Here is a 21,104-nt window from a genome sequence, read left to right as displayed (position 1 = left end):
AGTTTATAAAATGAGTCATGTGTTTGCTCTATTGTTCTGGTATGTTTCCTTTTTCTTCACTAAAGTCTACATTTTCCAAAAGTGAAAGTTGTCTTGGCAATGGAAAAATGGGCTTTGGAAAAATGTGAAACCCATATTTTTGCATACAAATCAAGTAATTGCATGTGCAAGCAGGTATTTGTATGTATTATAACTGATTTGCATGTACAAATACAGATGCACCCATATTTTTGCTGAAGTCAACCTCTATTGTCTGAAAATTTAGCTCGAATTACTGAATTCAGACGAAAGATGGATTCTGGCATGGAAGAAGCCCATTCTTCAGATGGTTAATCCTGAATCCATGGAAATCATTGGCAAAGCTACTATTGACTTCAGTTTTGCAGGGATAGGCCCAAACTGAATACATCATTTGCAAGTAGAGTTTAATTAAACTGTTCAAATAGTCAATCATAATTATAAAATGGCAAAGCATTGCAATAATACAAAATATAATGTGAAAATATTACATTATGGCTGACAACACCTGCTTTTAATGTAACTTTACATATTTTAAATTGTATGTAGTGGGTTTTCATATTAGATTTCACAGCATTTCAGTAAAAGGAAATAAATCATAACACATTCATACACCACAAGCCTAAGGCTTTTAATAACAGAAGGCACCACTAACATGAATAAAAAAGAAAAAGCATGGATGCTGAAAATTAAACAAGTCACAGAGAATCATACTCAGACAAAAATAGGCTCCCAAGCTGCTGAGTAGGAGAAGGAGGTCCTGATCTGAATCAGGAAACTGTAATGCTAATAGGCCATGAATAATTAAGCGCTGAACGTAATATGTCCAGTGCTTTGGGGAGAAAATAAGTTAGCCACAATATGAACACAGCTGACTGCCCTTTCCATATGCTTAATATGTAATAGAAAACTGTAACCATACATTTTTCACTGGCTTGCATCCCAAACACAGATAACACACAGAGTATAGGCAGCAAGGACAAAATACAAAGCCATGCTTGCACCAAAATGAGGGAACAAAACTCTTCAATTAAAGAAAAAGCAAATGTGTTACCACTCTTGGAAAAAATTAAAAAGGCAATCATCGCAGTTAGCCTCCAGTAAGTCTTACCATCAGGCCCTAGTTAACTCATGGGACAAATATGAAGAGAAAAGAGCTACTGAGCACTTGGAAGATAACAAAACTGAAAGCATTAAACAACAGCTGGTAAACTGCAATGCCGGCACTTGCCCGCTAGGAACACAACTGAGACCGTTGGCTCATTTCATAGAGGGCACCACAGAGATGGCCATCGCTACATAAAGAACTGAAATGTTCCAGACCCTGCTATTAGAATACTCCATTTATTGTGAGAGTCACAGTTTTAGGATCAAAGAATCCTGTGGCACCTTATAGACTAACAGATGTATTGGAACATAAGCTTTCACCCACGAAAGCTTATGCTCCAATATATCTGTTAGTTTGTAAGGTGCCACAGGAGTCTTTGTTGCTTTTTACATATCCAGACTAACACGGCTATCCCTCTGATACTTGACAGTTTTAGGATCTTTTTCTTGAGCCCTGTGACGACTTGTATTTAGGGACAGGGGAGAGGAATTAATGGGTGTCAAAGAAATACTGCTTCCTGTTCCCCCTTGTGGAGGACAAGGATGAAAGGAAATAGAAATGTCCCTGCTGACCCCCACTATACCTCCTGGAGGGTTGGGGATTAGAAATGCCACAGTAGATGCATTCACCCTTCCCTGCAGGAGGACAGAGTTACCAATGTGTGTCTGCTCTTTCCTGCAGTAGGTAAAGATACTGCCAATTACACAGCAGTTCAACCTGTCCCCAGCTGCCAGGAGGGGGGAGATGCCACTATGCCTTCTGCAGGCATCTAGCTACCACACTGGCATCCTCACTGAGGTCCCAATCCTGTAAGGTGCTGAGAATCTTTAACTCCCACTGAAGTAAATAGAGGTTGAGGGTGCTAAGGACTTCGCAGGATGAGGCCCTAAAGTCTCAAGCGAGCAGGGCCTGCTGGTTATGAGGTGTTTCCATGGTCTATTGCTAGGCTATATTAAGCCCTGCAAGTAGCTGGTATGTATGCTGTAGTCAGCAGCATATGCAAGTCGGGGTTACAAATGGCTCCTTAGGGCAGCAAGATGTTCCTCAATACATTACTTAGATTTAAGCTCTTTGGAGCAGGGACTGTCTTTTTGTTCTGTGTTTGTACAGCACCTACCACCAGGGGGTCTTGGTCCAGACTGGGGCTCCGAGACACTACTGCAATACAAATAATAAATAATAGTAATCAAAGACTCAGAGAAATGTAGAGCTGGAAAGGACCTCGAGAAGTCATCAAATCCAGCTCCCTGCACTGAGGCAGAACTAAGTAAACCTAGACCGTCCCTGATAGGTGTTTGTCCAACCTGCTCTTAAAAACCTCCAGTGGTGGGGATTCCATAACCTCCCTTGCAAGCCTATTCCAAAGCTAAACTGTCCTTAGCGTTAGAAAGCTTTTCTCACCTTCCAACCTAAATCTCCCTTTCTTCAGATTAAGCCAATTACTTCTTGTCCTATGTTTCGGTTGACATGGAAAACAATCACTATCCTTTTTATAACAGCCCTTAACGTATTTGAAGACTGTTATCAGGTCTCCCCCTCAATCTTCTTTTCTTAAGACTGCACATGCCCACTTTTTTAAATCCTTTCTGCAGAGGTCAGGTTTTCCAAGCCTTTCATCATTTTTGTTGCTCTTCTCTGGTCTCTCTCCAATTTGTCCACATCTTTCCTAAAGTGTGGCGCCCAGAACTGGACACAGTACTCCTGCTGGGGACTCACCAGTGCTGAGCAAAGCAGGACAATTACTTGTATTTTACGTATAACACTGGTTACTACAACCCAGAATGTTAGCCTTTTTCATAATTGCATCACATCATTGACTCATATTCAGTCTCTGATCCACCATTACCCCCAAATCCTTTTCAACAGTGCTATCACCTAGCCAGTTATGCCCCATTTTATACTTGTGCATTTGATTGTTCCTTCCTAAGTGAAGAACTTTGCATTTGTTTTTATTGGATTTCATCTTGATGATTTCAGACCAATTCTCCAGTTTGTCAGAGTTGTTTTGAATTCTGATCATGACCTCCAAAGTGCTTGCAGACCCTCCCAGCTTGGTGTCATCTGCAAATTTTATAAGCATACCCTCCACTTCATTATCCAGGTCATTAATAAAAATATTGAATAGTGCCAGACCCAGGAAGGACTCCCATGGGATTCCAGTAGATAACACCCTCCCAGTTTGACAGCGAACCATTGATAACTACTCTCTGAGTACGATCTTTCAACTAGTTGTGCATCCACCTTATATTAATTTCATCTATACCATATTTTCCTAGTTTGCTTATGGGAATGTCATGTAAGACTGTGTCAAAAGCCTTAATAAAATCAAGATATATCACGTCTATTTCTTCTCCCCACCCACTAGGCCAGTAATCCTGTCAAAAAAGGAAGTTAGGTTGATTTGTCATGATTTGTCCTTGACAAGTCCATGCTCACTACTTCTTATAATCCTATTATCCTCTAGTTGCTTACAAATCGATTGCTTAATAATTTGTTCCAGTATCTTTCCAGGAATCGAAGTTAGACTGACAAGTCTATAATTCCTTGGGTCCTCTTTGTTTCCTTTTTTAAAAATAGGTGCTACGTTTTCCCTTCTCCAGTCTTCTGGGACCTCACCTCTCCTCTGTGAGATCTCAAAGATAATCATTAATGGCTCAGAGGTTGCTTCAGCTACTTCCTTAAGTCTCCTAGGTTGAATGTCATCAGGCCCTCCTGACTTGAATATATCTAATTTATCTAAATATTTTTTAACCTGTTCTCTTCCTGTTTTGGCTTGCACTCCTTCCCCATTGTTGATATTAATTGTGTTGAGTATCTTGTCACCATTAACCATTTTAGTGAAGACTGAAGCAAAATAGTCATTAAAGACCTCTGCCTTATTGATTCTTTCACTTATTAGCTCATCTTCCCCACTATGTAGTGGACTTACAGTTTTCTTCATCTTTCTCTTGCTCCTAAAGAACCTCCTCTTATGGCCTTTTATCTCCCTGGCCAGGTGTAACTCTCTTGTGCCTATTGATGACTTCCAGACCATCACAGTAAAGGTTTTTAGTGTGTGGATGCTGGGTGGCGGTGATGGTCTGTGATACACAGGTCAGACTAGATAATCTGATGATCTCTTCTGGCTTTAAACTCCATGACTCCAGAGCAGGATTTGGTTTATAGGATGTATTCAGTTGAACTTAATTGCAGTTTGAGGTGTGTCTACACAGCATTTTGGAGCAAACAGGAGTGAGCCTCTCAGCCTGGGTTGACAGACTCGAGCTAGTGGTCCTCTCACTAGCACTCTAAAAATAACTGTGTAGACAGCACTTTGAAGTTGCAGCTCAGGCTAGGGAGGGCAGGTGGACTTCAAAGCCCAAACTCCAGTCTGAGCTGCAACTTCAAAGTGCTGTCTACACAGCTGTTTATAAAGCTCTAGCAGCCAAAGTCTGTTGACCCAGGGTGGGATGCTTGCTCCCCACTCACTCCAAAATGATGTATAGACATAGTCTTTGGTGCCCCTGATCAGACAAGAAGCACTGAGTAAACCTGTTTGTTAACTTCTATATGTATCTGTCATAACCTATTCCCAGATTTGGACCTTAGTGTCCAAAATATGGGGGTTAGCATGAAAACCTCCAAGCTTACTTATCAGCTTGGACCTGGTAAAACTGCCACCACCCAAAAAATTAGTGTTTTGGGGCACTCTGGTCCCCCCAAAAACCTTCCCCGGGGACCCCAAGACCAAAATTCCTTGAGTCTCACAACAAAGTGGAATAAACCATTTCCCTTCCCTTCTCCCTTCCAGGTGTTCCCTCCCTGGGTTCCTGGAGAGATACACAGAAGCAAGCTCCGTGAATCTAAACAGAGGGATTCCACCCTCTCTATTTCTAGTCCTGGAAAACACAAGTACTTCCCTCTTCACCCAGAGGGTATGCAAAGTCAGGCTAGTAAATCTAACACACAGAGATTTTCTTTTCCCCCTGACTTCTTCCTCCCACCAATTCCCTGGTGAGCTACAGACTCAATTCCCTGGAGTCCCCCACTAAAGAAAAACTCCAACAGGTCTTAAAAAGGAAAGAAAAAATACATAAAAATGGTCTCTCTGTATTAAGGTGACAAATACAGGGTCAATTGCTTAAAAGAAATATGAATAAACAGCCTTATTCAAAAGAACACAATTCAAAACACTCCAGCAAGTACACACATGTAAATACAAAATAAAAACCATATAAATCACTATCTTATCTTTTGTACTTACAACTGGGAAACAGAAGATTAGAAAGCAGGAGACAGAAAAAATCCTTCCCATAGCTGAGAGGGACAGACACAAGACACAGAACAAAGAACTCAGACACAAACTTCCCTCCACCCAGATTTGAAAAAGTCTTGTTTCCTGATTGGTCCTATGGTCAGGTGTTTCAGGTTACTCCTTTCCAGGTAAAAGAACATTAACCCTTAGCTATCTGTTTATGACAGTATCCAAACTCTTTGAAGTGATTATTTTTAGTGTAAAGTCTGTATACCTGTGAAGTAGTGTCACTAGCTAATGAAAATATAAATGTGGATTTGTCATAAACAGATAGTTAAGGGTTAATGCCGCTTTTACCTGTAAAGGGTTAAGAAGCTCAGTAAACCTGGCTGACACCTGACCAGAGGACCAATAAGGGGACAAGATACTTTAAAATCGTGGTGGAGGGAAGTCTTTGTTTGTGCTCTTTGTTTTGGGTGGTGTTTGCTCTTGGGACTAAGAGGGACCAGACGTTAATCCAGGCTCTCCAAATCTTTCTGAATCAGTCTCTCATGTTTCAAAATTGTAAGTAACAGCCAGGCAAGGCGGATTAGTTTTATTTTTGTTTTCTCAACTTGTAAATGTCCCTTTTTTGCTGAGAGGATTTTACCTCTGCTTGCTGTAACTTTGAACCTAAGGCTAGAGGGGGTTCCTCTGGGCTATATGAATCTGAGTACCCTGTAAAGTATTTTTCCATCCTGATTTTACAGAGATGATTTTTACCTTTCGTTCTTTAATTAAAAGCTTTCTTTTTAAGAACCTGATTGATTTTTCCTTGTTTTAAGATCCAAGGGGATTGGATCTGGACTCACCAGGGATTGGTGGGGGGATGGGAGGGGGGATGGTTAATTTCTCCTTGTTTTAAGATCCAAGGGGTTTGGATCTGTGTTCACCAAGGAATTGATGAAGCCTCTCAAGGCTGCCCAGGAAGGGGAAGGTTTCGGGGGGAACAGGAAGTGATCCAGACACTGAAATTTCTGGATGGTGGCAGAGTTACCAGGTCTAAGCTAGTAATTAAGCTTAGAAGTGTCCATGCAGGTCCCCACATTTGTACCCTAAAGTTCAGAGTGGGGAAGGAACCTTGACAGGATTGAAGAGAATAAACATAAATGGAGTATATAGAAGAAAAGAGAGAGAAGGAGCAGATAGTTACAGTATTGCAGACCGTGCTTTCTGATGTTTGTTACTATAGAAACGAAAGGAAATGGGAAGACATTGGTGAAGGCAGCAAGATTACTCTATTAGCTTGTAACGTAACGGATAATAGGATGCAAGTAATGCATACATTTGTTTTTGCAGCATCTTTATCAGGCAAACAAAGGAACTAAACATGCCTTGAAATTAAACCTATTCCTAGTGTCTTTTGTCTCATAACATTGTATTTTAGGTATTGATTATCAAACTCCATGCTAATTTCTGCATTTCTACTAAACTGCAAATGTCAAAAAGCTGTAGTTATTGCTCAGTGTCAGAAGCCATTTGTTATGCTTTCATTTTTGTAATTATAAAAGATTGCGTGAAGAAGAGGAAGCAAACACGTAATGCAGCCTCCAAAGTGGTGACGATTCAGCTGTTTGTACTGAATATATGTGCAGAGGGAAGGAGACAACAGGAGGTTTGCGTGGCAGTGATTGGGAAGAGGGGACTGATTGGTGGTGATGTGTGTCATTAAGGGTCCAATCCTTGGTGTGCTTATTGCCTCTCTGAGGTATTGAGGGCCCTTAGCATCAAACAGATTCAAACCTAATTCTTTGTATTTTTCGTTTTGGAAGGAACATTAAACGTAGTCAACAGGAGCTGGAAGGAATTTCTCAATCCATTTAGAATCCCCAGCTAATTGTTTCTGCAAAGTGAATTTCTGACAACAGCAGTTCAGTAGAATTTGGCATTTATGTGGCACTTTACATCCTCAGAGTGCTGTACGAACCCCTAACTTGACACTCAACACTCCTGTAGGATAAGGAAATGTTATCCCCATTTTACCGTCCCTGGTATGTAGTGATGGCCATCTTTTTGGTGCACTATGTGAAATGAGCCAGTGGTCTCAGTTCTGTTCCTAGAGGACAAACACTGAGGAAGAGAGAGAGGTTATGTAATGTACACAATGCTACAGAGGGAATTGGTTGTAGACCCAGGATTAACCCTTGAGTACTGTATTGCTGGTCCCATGCTGTGTACTGTATACCACAACTGCTCCAACAGACTAGCAAAGCTTCAGACCAGTAACCCTTCTTTTTTCCCTTATCCCATCAATTAGGGTTGGGTCATGCAAGCATCCTCCATCTTTGTCTGTCCAGGGCAGCACTAAGGTCCACCTGCTTACCAGATTCTTTGATGCAATTCATCCATCGCTTTGATAGCTTTCTTTGGAGTCTTTCTATTCATCCTCTCCTGCCATGCTATGCTCATCAGGTCCCCTTCATTCATGCTCTGCATGTATCTGAACCAGTGACGTTATGCTTCTTGGATTTTGTCAGCCACAGCATGGACTTGGACTTCAATCCTAAAGCTTTCATTTTGAAATCTTCTTCTCATCAGATCCCCTTCATTTGGATCACATATTGGCAACTCCATCCTAAAGGGATTTGCCTCATTTAAGAGACTCTCAAAGTATTGTTTACTCCTCTCCTTTCCTTGTTCAGGTGTTAGTAGCACAGTCTCCCCAATCATCATTTACAAATGATATGCAATACCATCCTCCCCACAGTTGCATCTCATTTTTGCAGTGCTGTATGTCTTTTTGCCAGCCACCTGTAGGTCATTTACGAGCTCAGCATACAGATCATCTGTGGCACTTTATTTGACCTTTTTCACTGCCCACTTGGCAGCTTCTTTGTATTTGTTTTCACTTCCAGCAATGGATTCATTTCTTTTTCTTGGTGCTCTGTTTTTGTTTGTTCTGGATCACTGCTTGCACTTTGTCAGTCCACTGTTAATTATTTCTTGCTATTGATTTTCCCCATCTACATCATCCACGAACCTTTTTCATTTTCACAACGCACATTCTTTTGGGGTAGTTCTACTCTGTCAGCTCGTGGCAAATCAGTTTCTGGACACACATTCTGTACTTTTTGCACAAACTTCTCTGTTGCACATCTCTTAACTTTCTGTATTTAAATCATCTTTCTTTTGAGCTTAGTTCCTCCTTGTCCAGCACTCTACCGCAATCATTGCCACGGGAGGTTTGTATTGCACTAGGTATCGATTTGCAGCCCATAACTCTACACCATTAAGACTTCCTCACCAACATCATATGGCTTTTGTTTCCACCACTGATGTACATAACCAACTGACACATCCTCTTTTGGAATCAAGTATTAGCTATCATCCATTGTTTGGTAATACAGTAGCATTTTCCCTTCATCATTCGTAGTTCTAGGCTGCATGTTCCCAAACACATGTAAACCTTCTGCCCCTCTGAGTTGGCAGCAACAAGGGCCGGGTTCAGTATCCAGGGGTTCCGTTTCAATAACCCAATGCCAAACCAGCTCGAGCCCCCACCCAGTGACCTGGGAAAATCTTACACACACCCCTAGGTGCCTCAAAGAGGCAATGCTTCCCCTCTCGCAAGCACAGAGTCTCGGTGTAGCAGAAAAGATTTAATACATGAGATAAACAACAAACACTAAATTGGGAAAAACACCTCAACTAGAGTTCATAGACCAAACCGTGAGCAAAGACCCACCCCAGGAAATTGGGCTGTGTCCTCTTTCCTGGGCTCTTGAGTCCAGCAACCCCCAAATCACCCACAGTCCCAAAAGTCTCTGTCCTGGGTCAGTGCAGCCCCAAAGTTCGAGAGTCTATCTGCAGAGGTCTCCCCCCCACAGCCTGGTAGAAAGGGGCACCTTACGTGGTCCGGGGCCAACTGCCCTGCCTCTCCGTGGGTTCTGCTCCCGCCTTCTCCACGAACTGCTCCGCTTTACCAGCCGCTCCACTCTGCTCCTCCAGCCGTCCTCAGAAACCGCTCCGCTCCGCCAGCTACTCTGCTCCACCAGCTGTCCTGTGAGCTGCTCCAGTTGTCCCTGCAAACTGCTCGGCTGTGCTCGCTCTGTGGGCCGCTCCACCCGTCTCACAGCTACTCCGCTCTGCCAGCCGCTCCGCTGCCACTAGCTGTCCCGTGATCCGCTCCAGCCGTCCCCACAAACTGCTCCACTCCGCCAGCAGCTTTGTTCCACAGTATAGCTTTGGGCTCCCCGTTAGTTAGCACAGTACTCAGTGCTCTCAGCTCAGTGATTTTAGCTTTTTAGTGATTTTCAGCTCTTAGTGATTCCAGCTCATAGTAGGGGAGCCCCAGTGCTAGTGCACCATTAGCCCAAAGTGATTTCAGCTCAGTAACCTGTATTTAAATTCTTAAGGGAATAAAAAATCAACTCTGACATTCCACAGTGGAGAGAGGAGGGGGTGGAACTGGTGCTTCTGGCTCCACAAGGCAACTGCACCACCAGGCACAGATACCTGTCCCCAGCCTCTCTCAATTCTCTGGGTTTTGGAACCCATGTCCCTTGTCTAGCAAGTACCACCCAACTGAGGGTGAGCAATTTGTCACCAAGCAGTCCCACAGCTTGGCAGTCTGGGATAGGGTAGGTGTGCCTATGCAAATACACTCTCTGAAATTCTTTCCACCAGATGTCAGTGTAGAGCTTATCCTGACTCTGCTTACACACATTTCATGCCCTCTTTTGTTTCTGCCTGTGTGCGCATTCAGATCACCCAGCACCACCACCAGCTCCTGGGGGCTGCTGTGTCTGCTAACACCTGCAGATCTTGGTAGGAAGTCTGCTCCTCTTCATCACGTCCGGGCTGAGATGCCTACACCGATATCTGAAACATGACACACTTTTAATTTTTAACAGCCATCAGTCTGTCACTTACTCTAATAACTGCACACACCATCTTCCTCAGCTTTCCTCTCCCTGCCCACCCACACTTTGTTATGCCCCCTTTTGTCACCTGCATAGGAGTATTTAAAATCTAAGGCCAACCCCTTCACTGCATTCCCCGTCCATCACATTGAAACCTCTCCTTACCATCACACCAGTGACTTCTATACCTTTACATGTCAGACTGGATATACCCAGTGTTGCCACTTTTGAAATATGGGGCTTCTTTGGCTTTGCAGGTCACTGCTTTTAGTCTGATTCTTTGCTCTGACCACTGGTCCTCTGACCCTCTAGAGGGCAGTTCAGACACAGGCTGCCAGAAATCTTGTTGGCCCAGGGCTGCCAAGCTTGACGTGGGTGAACCTCTGGCAGAGGTCAGAAAGATAATTAGCAGTAGTCCCTGGCAGGAGGCATACAGGCCAGCCTCACCCCTCCTTATATCCAGCCTCTAGCATATCAGTTGCCATCCCTGACACACATCACACTGAAAGGAACTTTCCCCAGTTAGATTAAATACGTGCTCACTCTCTTCCCACCTTGTTGCCATAAACCTGGTGGATTATCAACAGGCAGTGCTGGTGTCACCACTGCCCAGTGCTGGGCTTCATTTAACCCGTGGATGGGGGCTTGAGATCAGAGATTTCATTCTCCTAGGTAGGCTGCCTTGAACTGTCTAGTTATTTTAAGGACATCAGGTGCCTGTCTTTCACGCACCTCACTTTTAATGAAAATATCTGCACCACATGAAGACAAGTGATGGGGAGTTTGGCTGTCAGAGGCCATCCTAGACATCGGCCTTTTATAAACATTTTATAGGTGTTGGGAGCTCATCCCAACCCCACCCCAGCCATAACAGCTCTTTGGAGAGAAAGTAAGAATAACCCCTGATAGTCAGAATAAAGTTACAAGAGTTGGGTAAATGTAATTGAAACTCCTAGTACTGAAGTTCCACAGAGCCCAAGAGAGAGGAGGAAAAATAGTGCATCTTTCTGGGGCTGGGACAAGACATATTAGGTTAGGTCTGCACCAGGAGTGCTAAAGTGGTAATGCTAATCCAGTATACTGAAACAGCAAAGCATTCCTAGTGATGCAGCTAATACCAGCAAAACTGAGCTTTTGTCATTATAGCTGAGTCCAGCCCCACCAAACAAAACAAACTACCCTGGCAAAAGTAATTTTTGGAGGATTCGGAGAAGGATTAATTACAGAGACCCAAAGCCACATTATTCCTGAATAAGAGCAGCCACACAGGGGTTTAACATGGTTTAATTGATGTGTGTTGACCTCATACCGTTAGCTAACTCTCCTTAACTTTCCTAAGTAATCCCATGTAGAGATAGGCTTAGTGTGGATCTGGCATTTGGTTCTGATATAAGTTATACAAGATGTGTGTTTGTATGTTTGTTTTCTTCCTCCTCCTCTCTTAGCACAAAGTAAGTGCCATGATCATTTTGCTATTCAGGATGTCTCAGTGATTCAGTTTCCATATTTTAATTGCTATAGCTTTGCAGAAAGTCTTACTGCTCACGTGCATCTTGTCTGCAGGAGGATATTGGTTTGCTTCCATGGGAGAATCAAAATGACAGTTTACATAAAAACAATACAAACTACAAAGAATGACTTTCAGCTTTTCATAAATATAACATAGAAAGTCAGTGTGTTAGCTGTTCTCTATCATTTGTCTGGCAGGCAAATGGTATTTTTTAAAAGTACTGTATGCTATAACAGCACTGTCGGTGAAATTCATCCAAGTTCAGAGGGTCTTCACAAAGCCTTCTGTGCTCTGTGCTTCACAAAGCCTTCTGTGCACACGTAAACTTGTCTGTGCAGGAGGCTGTAGCGTAGCAGTAGTGCTCCAGGGAATCTATCCCCTTTACCCCGTGAGGTGGGAGGAGGAGGGACAAATAAGGGACTGTTAGAATGGACCCAGAGAGACTTCACTATATTTTTGCTTTTGCAAATCCATTGACTGGGAGTTCCCTTGTAGGAGAGCCAGTAGTGACTGTTCCAGCCCATAGGCCTCACGAAGGACAATACTGCAGTGCATGTTCAGAAGAGGGCAAATTGAAGGTTGGTGTGGCAAGGGATGAGGGAAAGGGATGGGTGAGTCTCATCTTTGCATCATGTCAAGGGTTGTGTTCCTCGACTTCACTGTAAGATTTGGCTCCCTCACTGATATTTGGCTACTTTGCCCCAGGAAGATACGGCTGGTTGGCAGCTGGCAGAGTCAGAGGCTTCTGATAATGGTGTTCAGAGGAGTACAGCAGCTGACAGTGCTGGTCAGAAACTTATCAGGGAGTGGGGAAAACACAAAACGTTTGAAAGCTGTGGGGAAAAGAGGGGTATTTTCAAGGAGGCACGTCATGGCATATATAGTGTGCATGTAGGTGTGTGCATAACAGGAGTATGTATCTCATATCAAGCATAGGCTTCAAGTGCATATCTTACATGAAGCACACATCATTCTCTTGGCTATTGTTCAGCATCTATGGGTTGAGCTCCTCTGGTGAATAATGGCTTCTCTTTGCTATTTCAGAATTGTGAGTCTCCTCAGAGACTGCCTCTCCCCTGTACCCTACTGTGGCAATTGCAGTTGACTGGAATACTCTTGCTGTCTGTTCCCAGGGTTGAACTCCTTAAGTTGGGCAACAGGGCTTTTTCAAGGAAAAGTTCTTGACTCTGGAGTGATCCTTCTTGCAGCTTTCCACACCTAAGAATGTCAGTCTTTAGTAAACAGCACCCTATTCCTCCCATGGGGGACTGAACATGAGAAAATCTAGAACAAATAGATTTGGGCACAGAGAGACATGGATGGGGTCTGAAATAGGACTTGTAATGGAGAGTGAGTTTCAGCCTTAATTATAGAGCCAACTTGACTTCAGAATTACTGGAACTATAAAAATATATAAATGTCATGTAGTCAGTAAAACTCAAGCTACAATACTTCTGCAGCTGCCCATTATCCCTTTCATGGATCTGGTTTCTTCTCTAAAATCAGATTGGAGATCAAAGTTAAATTGCACCCTTGACTTTACAAGTTAGTGGTCCATGCCCGCTGTCCTTACTCAGTGAAAATTACTGTTGCTCTTTACTCAATGAATGGGAGTTTCACCTAAGTAAAGTATCAGAGGGGTAGCCGTGTTAGTCTGGATCTATAAAACGCGACAAAGAGTCTTGTGGCACCTTATAGACTAATAGACGTATTGGAGCATGAGCTTTCGTGCTCCAACACGAAACCTTATGCTCAAAATACGTCTGTTAGTCTATAAGGTGCCACAGGACTCTTTGTCACTTTTTACCTAAGTGAAGACTTTCAAGGTCAGGCCCTATTCGTTCTACAGTACTTGAAGAGGACCCATTGCAATTACATTCTCAGTTAAGAAGTCAGACATGTCTGAAATTCCTGACCTTTATTAGTATTATTTATTTCTCTATTAAACTTTTGCTTTAGTGACGATGTTTTTATCATCTGCAGCACCAGAGATTCTACGTGGATGTGCTTATGGCCCAGAGGTGGACATGTGGTCTTTGGGAATAATCACCTACATCCTGTAAGTTTAGACAGTAATACCAAGTGAAATATAAAATAGGGTATTTTGATGTTTCATTTTCAAGACCACAGATTTTTCTGACATTCTGAACTGTGCTAACAGAAAGTGAAAAGATTCTTAATTTGTTTTATATGGGTTATATTTTAATGGTATTTAAATTATTTGAAGGTGCACAGAGACGATTTAAGTAATACATTTGTCATACATATCATAATATCGCTTGTCTAAATTACTGCAAACACTCATTAAACATGAAAGAATTGTAAAAATCATTTATTTTAGACATTATGTTTATTTTTTGCATTTCACTCAGCACAGACAATGAAACTAAATGGGCCATTTTATAATCATTTATGTGTCATATTTCTAGCACACTGTTGTGTATGGGTTGAAAAAGCTCAAGGGCAATATTTCCATTTCTATGTTTCAATGTTTTAATAACTTGATTCATTATTGATATCCCCCAATAAAGACTTAACTTTGTACTTAGACTACTTAAGTATCTCTTTTAAGATACTTTATACAGGATAAACCTATTACTCCAAGTGATCTCTGGACACATTGAATAATGGGTAATTCATTGGTTAAATACAGTAAATAAAGCTTTTCCTTGTCTTTCATCTCTGTTTTGCCTCTTTAGATTTTAAGCACCTAAGGACAGAGACCATGTAAAATAGTGTTCTTCATATCTAAATAAATAGCAGTAAAGCATTTATGAGCTGTAGAAAAGAGCTACATTGGAAATATCATAGGCAATGCCAGATTGTATTTGCCACTAATAAATACTTAAGGATATACAATTATCCCACAAAGATTTTGGATATAAACTTAGTTGTTATGAATTTTGTACATTCTTGGGCTGCATTAGGGGAGCTTTCCCCCATTCAGCTGCTGAATAGCTGCCCTAGAGCTAGTTTAGCTGGCTTGCAGGAATTGTCCTTATGCCCTGCCAAGTGCCAGTTGCCATAATATCTTGGCAACTGGTGTAACTTAACGCAGCCCAGGGACGCAGCCTGGCTCGGAGCACCACAGGAATGAGGAAGCACAAAGCTGAGAGCTCCTCAAATGCAGCAGAGGATCTGGTATACTGTATGTATTTCCTTTTGGGGAATAGTGCACTTACTAAACTATATTGTAAATAAAATTACTAGTGTGCTTAGATATTATACAGTGAGGAGTATGCCACAAAAACCTTGACGGAAAAGAATAAAACAGAATTGTGCTCTGATGCAAGTTGAAAATAGAAACAATTGTCTTTTCAAAAGAGCAGACACAGTGGGCCAAAAAGAAATCAAAGCACATGACTGCACTTGAGCTGCCTTGTAACAGCAAGGAGCACAGCTGCACCAGGGTTTCTGGGGACTTCAACCTCCAACATTTTTGGTGCCATGATTTAAATGCCATTGCTGCTGATTCACAGCCAGATTCTCATCTGGAAGTCTGCCATGCAGTTAAGCAGAAAAGAAATGGTGAGCTGTTGGGCCCAGAGAGTGGGAGAGGCATGGCCTTCCCACTCAAAAGAAAAAGAAGCTTGTTTGCCCTATTTCTGGATTGAAATAGTTCATAATCATCAAAATATTCGATGTTAAACTCAATACTGTTCTGTAGTCAGAGATATAACTGACAAAGGATTGTAAGATCCAAAGTGTCCCAAATTGTTTTAGGCAAATAAGGTTTCTATAGTGTTATGCACTGTTTACACAACTGTCTTGCCCAGTTTAGGCCCAAATATTCAAACAGAGAAGCGTAAAGTTAGGCACCTAACTCTGTAGTTTGGTATCTAAATAAGAATGGCCTGTTTTTTTAGTGATGAGTATTACAGTTATTTTATTTTGCATAAATGAAACGGTTCTGAAGAAGGTTTTTGATAATTGAAGGGCATTGTGCATTCTGCATGCCGTACATCTGTTGTTCTGACCCTTCTCTTTATGGGAGAATGAGTGACTTCTGTTAGTCCTGTGGCAACATTGATGCTAGGGTGATTTGTTTTCTCTTGTTGTGCAGCATGTTTGTGGAATGATTTCAGTCAGTACACTCTGGGAAGGGGAAGAAAACAGGATATTTATTTATTTATTTATTTATTTATTTATATTGTGTGTGTGTACACTATATACATACACACTATTTCACGCACGCACACACACTATATATATGTGGGGGGTATATATACACATATATATATTGCTGACAAATTATTTTAATACAAAATCTTGGGAAATGCAATTTTTTTTATATAAAGCATAAATAAGATCAGTGATCTGCTTTCATTTTCCTGTAAAAGAACAGGATCTCCTTAATATAAGAAATTAGAGTATGATTGATAGGAAAGAATGAAAGACTCTCTTAGAGGAGATTTGCCACACACAGGTCATAAATTATTAGTGTTAAACCTCAGATCTGTGGTTTGTGTATTGAAGAGGAACACAGGCAGTTGTACATTTTGGGACCCACTTTTCTGGATACCTATGATCATTTTGTTGTCCATTATTTTCTTATAACAAAATTTGTTTCCCTGTCTCAAGACTGCCACAAATATGCCCTGGAGTACATCTCAGACCTTGTCTCTTATATCCAGCTTTACCCCTTCCTCTCTAATGCAAGTTATATTGGGGCAGATCCTTAGCTATTGTAAATTATTATCATAGTTCCATTGAAGTTAATGGACAATTTACACCAGCAGAAGATCTGCCTTGTGTTCTTCTATAAAGACATTTTCAGAAATCCCATCCCACATTAGAGAGGCACATAGTAGTTAACAAATATGAGGCCTTGTCTATTGTCAGTGTTACACTGGTTTAATGAAAATTGTGATTTTTTTTTTACCCACTTAATTTATATGGTACAAAACACATTCTTAATTCAATTTAAACGTGGGTTGTATTGCTTTATCTTAATTTGGTAAGGAATTGATTTAAGATAAATCAATATAAATCTGATTTAAATTAACTTGTGTCCACACTGTGTTTTGCATCAGTTTGTTGAAATCATTTTCAAATCACAGCTTTATTTAAACTGGTTTAACTTTGAATATAGAAAAAAAGACCATGGGCTTACGTGGAACACTTAACTATTTGGAGTAGAAGCGTAGACGTGAGCAGTAGTAATAATGGGTAGGAGAGTCGCCTATTCTATGAAACTCTCTTTCAGTTCACATGATAAGCATTACAAACATTATCATATGGTGTTAATGAGTCGCTGTGAAAATATTTGTAGCAGTAGGTAGAGATTAGTTTATCAGAGCCTACAACTGGAGCAGACAGAATAAGTGCAAGTACCATGTATAAGTACCCACAACAAAGCCAGATAGCATTGGAATGTTGCAATTGGTGAGGTATTTTTACATATAGTAGTCAATGTGCAATTATGTTTTTTCCAGATTATCTCTAGAACAACTATATTCTACTTTACTACAAAATCTAATCCTTGATGCAGTGACACCCAGTGATAGCTGTGTCATTCCTAATGCATTAGCTCTGCACAATTCTGGATGGAGTTAAATTTTAAAAAGATTTAGGTTTGATTTGAAGAAACCTTGTTTTTCTTGTCAAATTGGATGCTGTTAGCATATTTTCTCTTTAATTATGCTGGTTACAAGAGCTTCAGTTGGTCTTGCTGAAATGAATTCCTTAGCCCACTGAGAACTGCAGGATTTTTCCCCACTGTTTACATTTGAGATTTTGTTTGATATTCAGAAAAGGAAGTACTCTCTTGCATTATGCATGACTTAGCTCATATGGGGGCTCAGTAAACTAGCTGCTACATGCAACTACACTACAGCAATTATTGTCATTTTCACCCACTATGTAATCATTGTGTCCATAGTTATAAGCAGCAAAATGTCAGATCTCTAACAAATAGGAAACTACACAATGTTACTAGTCGGTGCATTTTGTGCAAGGACAGGAAAGAACCTGAAGATGGGAAGCTGAGCTGGTTTTACACTGCTGAGCTGATGTGCACCGAGCTGGTGCTTCCTGCCGAATCACTGTCAGGGATTGTTTCCTAAAATGTGTTCAAAGCACTGGTAATGGGAGAAAGGAGGAAATAAGAGGAATCTTAGGTAGAGGCCAGATTCTGAAAGGTTCTGAGTGTGCAACCTCCCTCTGAAGTCAGTGGTGATTGAGGTTGTTCTACACCTTGCAGAGTTGGGTCCCCTCTGATTATTGTAAAATGGACCAATTTTATACCTTAGTATTTCAATTCTGGTTAATATTACTGATGATTTGCTATAGTGTTCTAGTAAGTTTAGATGAGGGAGAAGCAGCAGGGCAGAAAATAAGAGCAAGACAGAGAAGGTGGCAGAACAGTGATGAGCCACCATATCAACAGGAATTGGAACTTGACCTAGTAGGTGTTGAAACCTCGTGGGAAGATTTCCATGATAGGAATGGTAAAATCACTGGTTATAACCTATATGGGAAACATCAATTGGGCAAAAGGGTAGGAGGAGTGGCACTGTCAAAAACATTATCTGTTTCCAAGTCACTGACAACTCAGAGGAAAATGACCTTGAATGCTTATGGATCAGTGTCCTAACAGATAGAGCTGGGGTGACCAGATGTCCCGATTTTATAGGGAGAGTCCCCATTTTTGGGTCTTTTTCTTATATAGGCTCCTATTACCCCCCACCCCCGTCCCGATTTTTCCACACTTGCTGTCTGGTTGCCTTAGATACAAGATGGGGCACCTGCCTGATGTTTGGTACAGAACACCAAATCACACCAGAGAACAGGATGACCTGCTCCTTAAGTATCCATCTATAATGTAGAGGAAAAATTGCTCTGGGACTTCAATCCGAGTGACGTGCTGCAAGTCTCATGCTACCAGTATTAAAATGTCTTTGGAATTTCTGAATATGATTGATGCAGTTTATTAACTGAAAAAGTGTGGCATCCAACATAGAATTCTCCTGTATGAGACTTCCTCTTAACAGATAAAGAAACCATGGAACTAAAAATTAGTGGTAGCTTAAGTACAAATAATCATGGCTTGAACACATTTATGTTCAAACAGAATAAAGTGCAAACCAGCAATATATATACTTTGTGCTTTAAAAGGGCCAATTTCACAAAGCTGAAAATAAGTATGAGCCAAATCAACTAGGAGGAAGAATTTTAAAAGAAAAGTGTGAATGATAATGTGGAACTGTTTAAGAACATTCTGTTTGAAGCCCAGAGTGCCACAATTGTGAAAGTCCATAATGATTTAAAAAAACAACAAACACACCCGGTTTAGAAGGGAAGTGAAATAAATATATTAATTATATTATATATAAACACATACACACATAAAATGGAAGAAAGGAAAAGTTGATAGTAATGAATATAAATCAGAAGCTAGTAATTGTAGTAAATTGATAGGTGAACAAAAAGGACACGAGAACTTGTGGCCAGCAGAATTCGGCGCAATAAGTAACAAATAGAATCCTGGCAAAATTGTTAATAATAATGCAGAAAAGGCAGAAGTGTTTTTTTCTGCTATATGTTTGGGGGAAAAAACAGATGATGAAGGCATATCATATGATGATGAAATACTTTCAATTTCGCCAGTAACTCAGGAGGATGTTAAACAGCAGCTACTAAAGTTGGACGTTTTTAAATCAGCAGGTCCAGATAACTTGCATCCAAGAGTTTTAAAAAAGCTGGCTGAAGAACTCTCTAGATGATTTTTAAGAAGTCTTGGCGCACTGAGGAAGTTCCAGAAGAAAGCTAATATTGTGCCACTATTTTAGAAGGGTAAACAGGAAAATGTGGGTAATTACAGGCCTGCCAGTCTGACATCGATTCTGGGCAAAACAATGCAACAGCTGATATGGGTCTCAATTAATTAAAAATATTAAAGGACAATTATATAATTAATGCTAGTCAACAGGGCTTTATGGAAAACAGATCCTGTCAAACATTTTCATAGCTCTTTATTATGAGATTACAGGTTTTCTTGAATAAAGATAATAGTATTGATGTAATATACTTCTGTAAGGCATTTGATGTGATACCACACAAAATTTTGATTAAGAAACTAGAATGATACAAAATCAACATGGCACACATTAAATGGATTAAACATTGGCTATCTCATAGGTCACAAAGTGTAAATGTAAACTGGGGGTCATCATTAAGTGGGGTCTCACACAGATTTGTTATTTGCTCTGCACTATTTAACATTTTTATCAATGACCTGGAGGAAAACACAGAATCACTCCTGATAAAGTTTGCAGATGACACTTAAACTCCCTCAAGGGTGGTGTGAAATTAGACCTATGATCACAGAACCATTACCAGCTCCCTGACATTCACTTTCCCCCATGCTGTATCAGTAGAGATTACCACAGCAGAATATCTGAGCCATAAACCTTCTATGTGTCAATGGATGCATGATTGCTATTATTTTTTATTTACATTCCAGTAGTGCCCATGATATGCTAAGAAGACAAGCCATATACAAAAGTTGGGAACAAAGATAGTCAAAACATGTACATTTTATGTGCATTAAATATATTGTTTGTTTTATAAATAAATATCAGTTGCCTCTGACTGCTCATCAGACTTGTTGTTATTAGTTACCTAATTTCTACTACATATCTTGGTAACTCTTGGTAGGGTACTGACCTTAGACCAATGGAGGGAGGGCATTCCCTGGGAAAATGGCATCTCTGAAGCCAGCACAAATATGATGGTGGGAGAAGCAGACAAATGGGGGTGAGGAGGTCAAGAAGACAGCAGTCCGTTCCCACCCACTTAAATAGAGCACTCAAAGATTCTACTGCTGTAATCTAATCCACCTCTGCCAGCCTTGAGCATGAATAGGGTTCTAAGAATGTTCTTAGGCTGGAGTCTCTGTGCTCGCTATATAACACGATGCAGCCACTCCACCCACAGGCAAGCAGCTGCTTTTTCAGAACATTAGTTCCTTGAGCTTTAAGGCATCTCTCTCATTTAAAAAAAACAAGATAGCGTGCAAAATATTTGTTTTTCAAAACTAAGATAACTAATACTGGAGTTTACTCTTGTATTTAACTAATAGCACCACTCTTCACTTTCTTTGCAGTTCATTGTTTTCTTATCTTCATTTTGTGTTACCTATCATATTTACCTAGAACATGACAGCAGATGCACTAATCCTCTGTAGCATCAGGACACTTATTGATTAGATGGGAGATTACTGTAAAATGATGAGCCTGGTTACAGTGTAATGCAAACAGGAGGCAGTGTATTGTATGATTGTCATCATTTCTGTGTCTTTGCCTTCTATCTGAAATATCGTTGAATGTATCT

The 21,104-nt window shown here is 40.8% G+C and overlaps 1 protein-coding gene across 2 annotated transcripts in view; it reads left to right on the top strand.

The window, feature by feature from the left end:
• The window catches only part of CAMK4 (calcium/calmodulin dependent protein kinase IV), a 319,667-nt gene that overhangs the window by 281,439 nt on the left and 17,124 nt on the right, over positions 1-21,104 (top strand). For both annotated transcript variants that reach the window (XM_030567611.1, XM_030567612.1), the window contains exon 8: positions 13,755-13,830. In XM_030567611.1, coding sequence (XP_030423471.1) covers positions 13,755-13,830 — 76 coding nt within the window. The remainder of the gene's footprint in view (positions 1-13,754; positions 13,831-21,104) is intronic.

This window comes from Gopherus evgoodei, chromosome 6 (assembly GCF_007399415.2).
Source record: "Gopherus evgoodei ecotype Sinaloan lineage chromosome 6, rGopEvg1_v1.p, whole genome shotgun sequence".
NCBI classification, from domain to species: Eukaryota; Metazoa; Chordata; order Testudines; family Testudinidae; genus Gopherus; species Gopherus evgoodei.
This window is presented reverse-complemented; position numbering and strand designations above follow the sequence as displayed.